Source organism: Carettochelys insculpta, chromosome 32, assembly GCF_033958435.1.
Source record: "Carettochelys insculpta isolate YL-2023 chromosome 32, ASM3395843v1, whole genome shotgun sequence".
Taxonomy (NCBI): Eukaryota; Metazoa; Chordata; order Testudines; family Carettochelyidae; genus Carettochelys; species Carettochelys insculpta.
In genome coordinates, this window is record NC_134168.1 from 11920328 (window position 1) to 11923119 (window position 2792).

Consider the following 2792-nt stretch of genomic DNA (forward strand, 5'->3'; position numbering starts at 1 on the left):
AGCCCCAGGGCAGGATCAGCCCCCACCTCAGCCCCAAGGCAGGATCAGCCCCCACCTCAGCCCCAGGGCAGGATCAGCCCCCACCTCAGCACCACAATTATCCCTCTTCCTTGCAGCTCTCTGCTTGAGACCCGCTCCCCTGGCCCCTGGGAGCTTTCTCTTTTCTGAGCGAAAGGAGCCCAGGTCTGGCCGGCTCCCCCACAGCTCATGTTCTCTGCACCTTCCACCAGCCTTGGGCTCTTCTCCGCACCTGCTCCCCCTTCTCCACAGCCTTCTGCAAATGTGGGGCCAGCCCTGGGCACCAGCCCCACGGAGGCTGCTCAGCGCAGAGCGGGGGGAAGGAATTGCTGCTCCTGGCTGGCTCCCAACACCCGGCAGTGCCGCCCACAAGCAGGTTGGCGCTTCTGGCAACAGTCTCACCCTGTTGACTCCTCTGGAGCTTGTGCTCCGCTCTGAGCCCAGATCCCTTTCTGCAGGTCTCCTCCCTCGACAGCCACTTCCCCGGCTGGGTGTGACACGGATTGGGCCTTCCTCAGGGGAGCACTTTGCACTTGGCCTTATTCAGCTTCACCTCTGAGAACTCTCTGAGAATGGCTGAACAGCCAGTTATGCACCCACCTTACAGCAGCCCCATCTCAGGTGCATTTGCCGAGTATATTGATAAGAAGATCATGCTCGACCATATCAAATGCCTTCCTAAAACACAGGTACACCACATCCTCCCCTTCTCCCTTGTCCACAAGCCTTGTTATCCTGTCACAGGAAGCTGTCCAATTGGTTGGCCATGATTTGTTCTCTACACATCCATGCTGGCTCTTACCTAACCTTATTTTCTTCTAGATGTTTCCAGATGAATTCCTTAATTACTTGCTCCATTATCTTTCCTGGCACAGAAGTTAAACTGACTGGTTTGTAACTTCCTGGGTTGTTCTTATTTCCCTTTGTAGAGATGGGCACTTTATTTGCCCTTTTCCAGTCTCCTGGAATCTCTCCCAAGACTTTCAAAGGTGAAAGCTCTGCCAGTATTCTAGGAGGCATTTCATCAGGTCCTCGTAACTTGCAGACATTGAACATTTCTAGGTCATTTTTACCTTTTTTTTGTTTTTATTTTGTCTTCTAAACCTGCCCCCTCCCGACGAGCTTTCACTATTTCAGGCATTTCTCCATCAGACTTCTTGGTGAAGACCAAAACAATGAAGTCATTCAGCAGCTCTGCCATTTCCAACTTTCTTGATATTGTTTCTCCCTCCTCACTGAACAATGGGCCTACCCTGTGCTTGGTCTTCCTCTTGCTTCTAATATATTGCTGGTAGGCCTGGTGGTACAACTAGCCCCTCCTCGCCTCCTTCTGACCTCAGTATCAGGGCACCCTCACACCTCTCCCTGTCAGCATCCCACATGGTATCGTCAGGAGCAAGAGGGTAGTAAGGAAAACAGCTTCTCATTCTCTGACCTGGGAAGGACACAGTTCACAGAGGTGAACCTTGAATGAAACATCTCTCCTTGGACACTGTATTTTCCTTTGACATTTCCAATTTTCAGGTTTGAGAATCAGGACCAGACTTTCATGAAACCGAGTCCTTTGATATTTTTTTCAAGGAATTATAAGTCAGGGGAAACCGTTCTGCCTTTTGTATTTCAAAAATACTTAGACATTTTAAATGTTGGGGTAATTTGGCAACAAGAGTTTCACTTCCCATTTTCCAGACAGGACAAAGTGTTTCAAAAGAACAAAAGAATTCAGAGTCATTGTGAGAAATTCAAAGAAATGTTTTTGAATTTCCCTTCACTAGCGCCTCCCCCCGCCCCAATTTTGACTAATTTGACTGCTCAGTCTCTAGTTTCTCCAGTGGTGAGAAAAGCTGCTCTTCTGTACAGTTTTTCTCAAGGCTCCTTTCACCTCTTTGTTCCTCAGAGTGTAAATTATGGGGTTCAGCACTGGAGAGACGATTGTGTTCAATAGGGAAATCAATAGGTCACTCTCTGTAGTGGAGCCAGGCTTGGGTACCAGGTAGGTGATGAGGGTCGTTCCATAGAACACAGTCACCACGGTGAGGTGGGAGGAGCAGGTGGAGAAGGCTTTACGACTTCCCTCCCCCGATGGCAGCTTGAGGATGGTGGAAATAATGCGGACGTAGGACAGGAGTGTCAACAGGAAAGGGCACAGGGTGAACACAACTGTCACCATGGGACCAACAGTCTTAATCTGCGATGTGTCGGCACATGCCATATTCACCACTGGTGGGAAGTCGCAGAAGAAGTGGGGGATGCGGTTGGAGCCACAGAAGGGCAGGCTGAAGATCCACATTGTCAGAGGAACTTCCACCGAGATTGCAGTAGCCCATGAAGCCCCCACGAGCAGCGCACACACCTGGCCGCTCATGATGGTTGTGTAGTGCAGGGGGTGACATATGGCCACGTAGCGGTCGTAGGCCATGGCTGCGAGGAGGCAGCATTGTGTGAGGGCCATAATGGCATTGACGTACATCCCTGCTGCACAAGCTGCAATGGAGATGGTCTTTTCCTCCACCAGGAGGTGAGCCAGCAGCTGAGGGACCACACTGCTGGTGAAGCAGATTTCCGATACAGACAGGTTCACCAGGAAGAAATACATGGGGGTGTGGAGGGAGGGGCTCAGCTTTATCAGTACGATAACCAGCAGGTTCCCCATCAGGGTGAGCAGGTAGATGACCAGAAGCACCACAAACAGAAGGATTTGCAGCTCGTTAAGGTATGAGAACCCCACCAGGACGAACACATCGGAGATGGTCTGGTTCCCTCCAGGGTCGCTC

The 2792-nt window shown here is 50.9% G+C and overlaps 1 protein-coding gene across 1 annotated transcript; it reads right to left on the bottom strand.

The window, feature by feature from the left end:
- Positions 1-1441: 1441 nt before the first annotated feature.
- Positions 1442-2671, bottom strand: LOC142004956 (olfactory receptor 10A4-like). Its single transcript, XM_074982632.1, has 2 exons — positions 2009-2671; positions 1442-1453 (listed from the first exon to the last, which is right to left on the bottom strand). The coding sequence occupies exons 1-2, from the start codon at positions 2669-2671 to the stop codon at positions 1442-1444; spliced, it is 675 nt and encodes a 224-aa protein (XP_074838733.1).
- Between the last annotated feature and the right edge of the window lie 121 nt (positions 2672-2792).

What these genes read in the sequence shown, in the direction of transcription:
- LOC142004956 (XM_074982632.1), bottom strand. Translation starts at nt 2,671, where the DNA reads ATGGGGAACCTGCTGGTTATCGTACTGATAAAGCTGAGCCCCTCCCTC.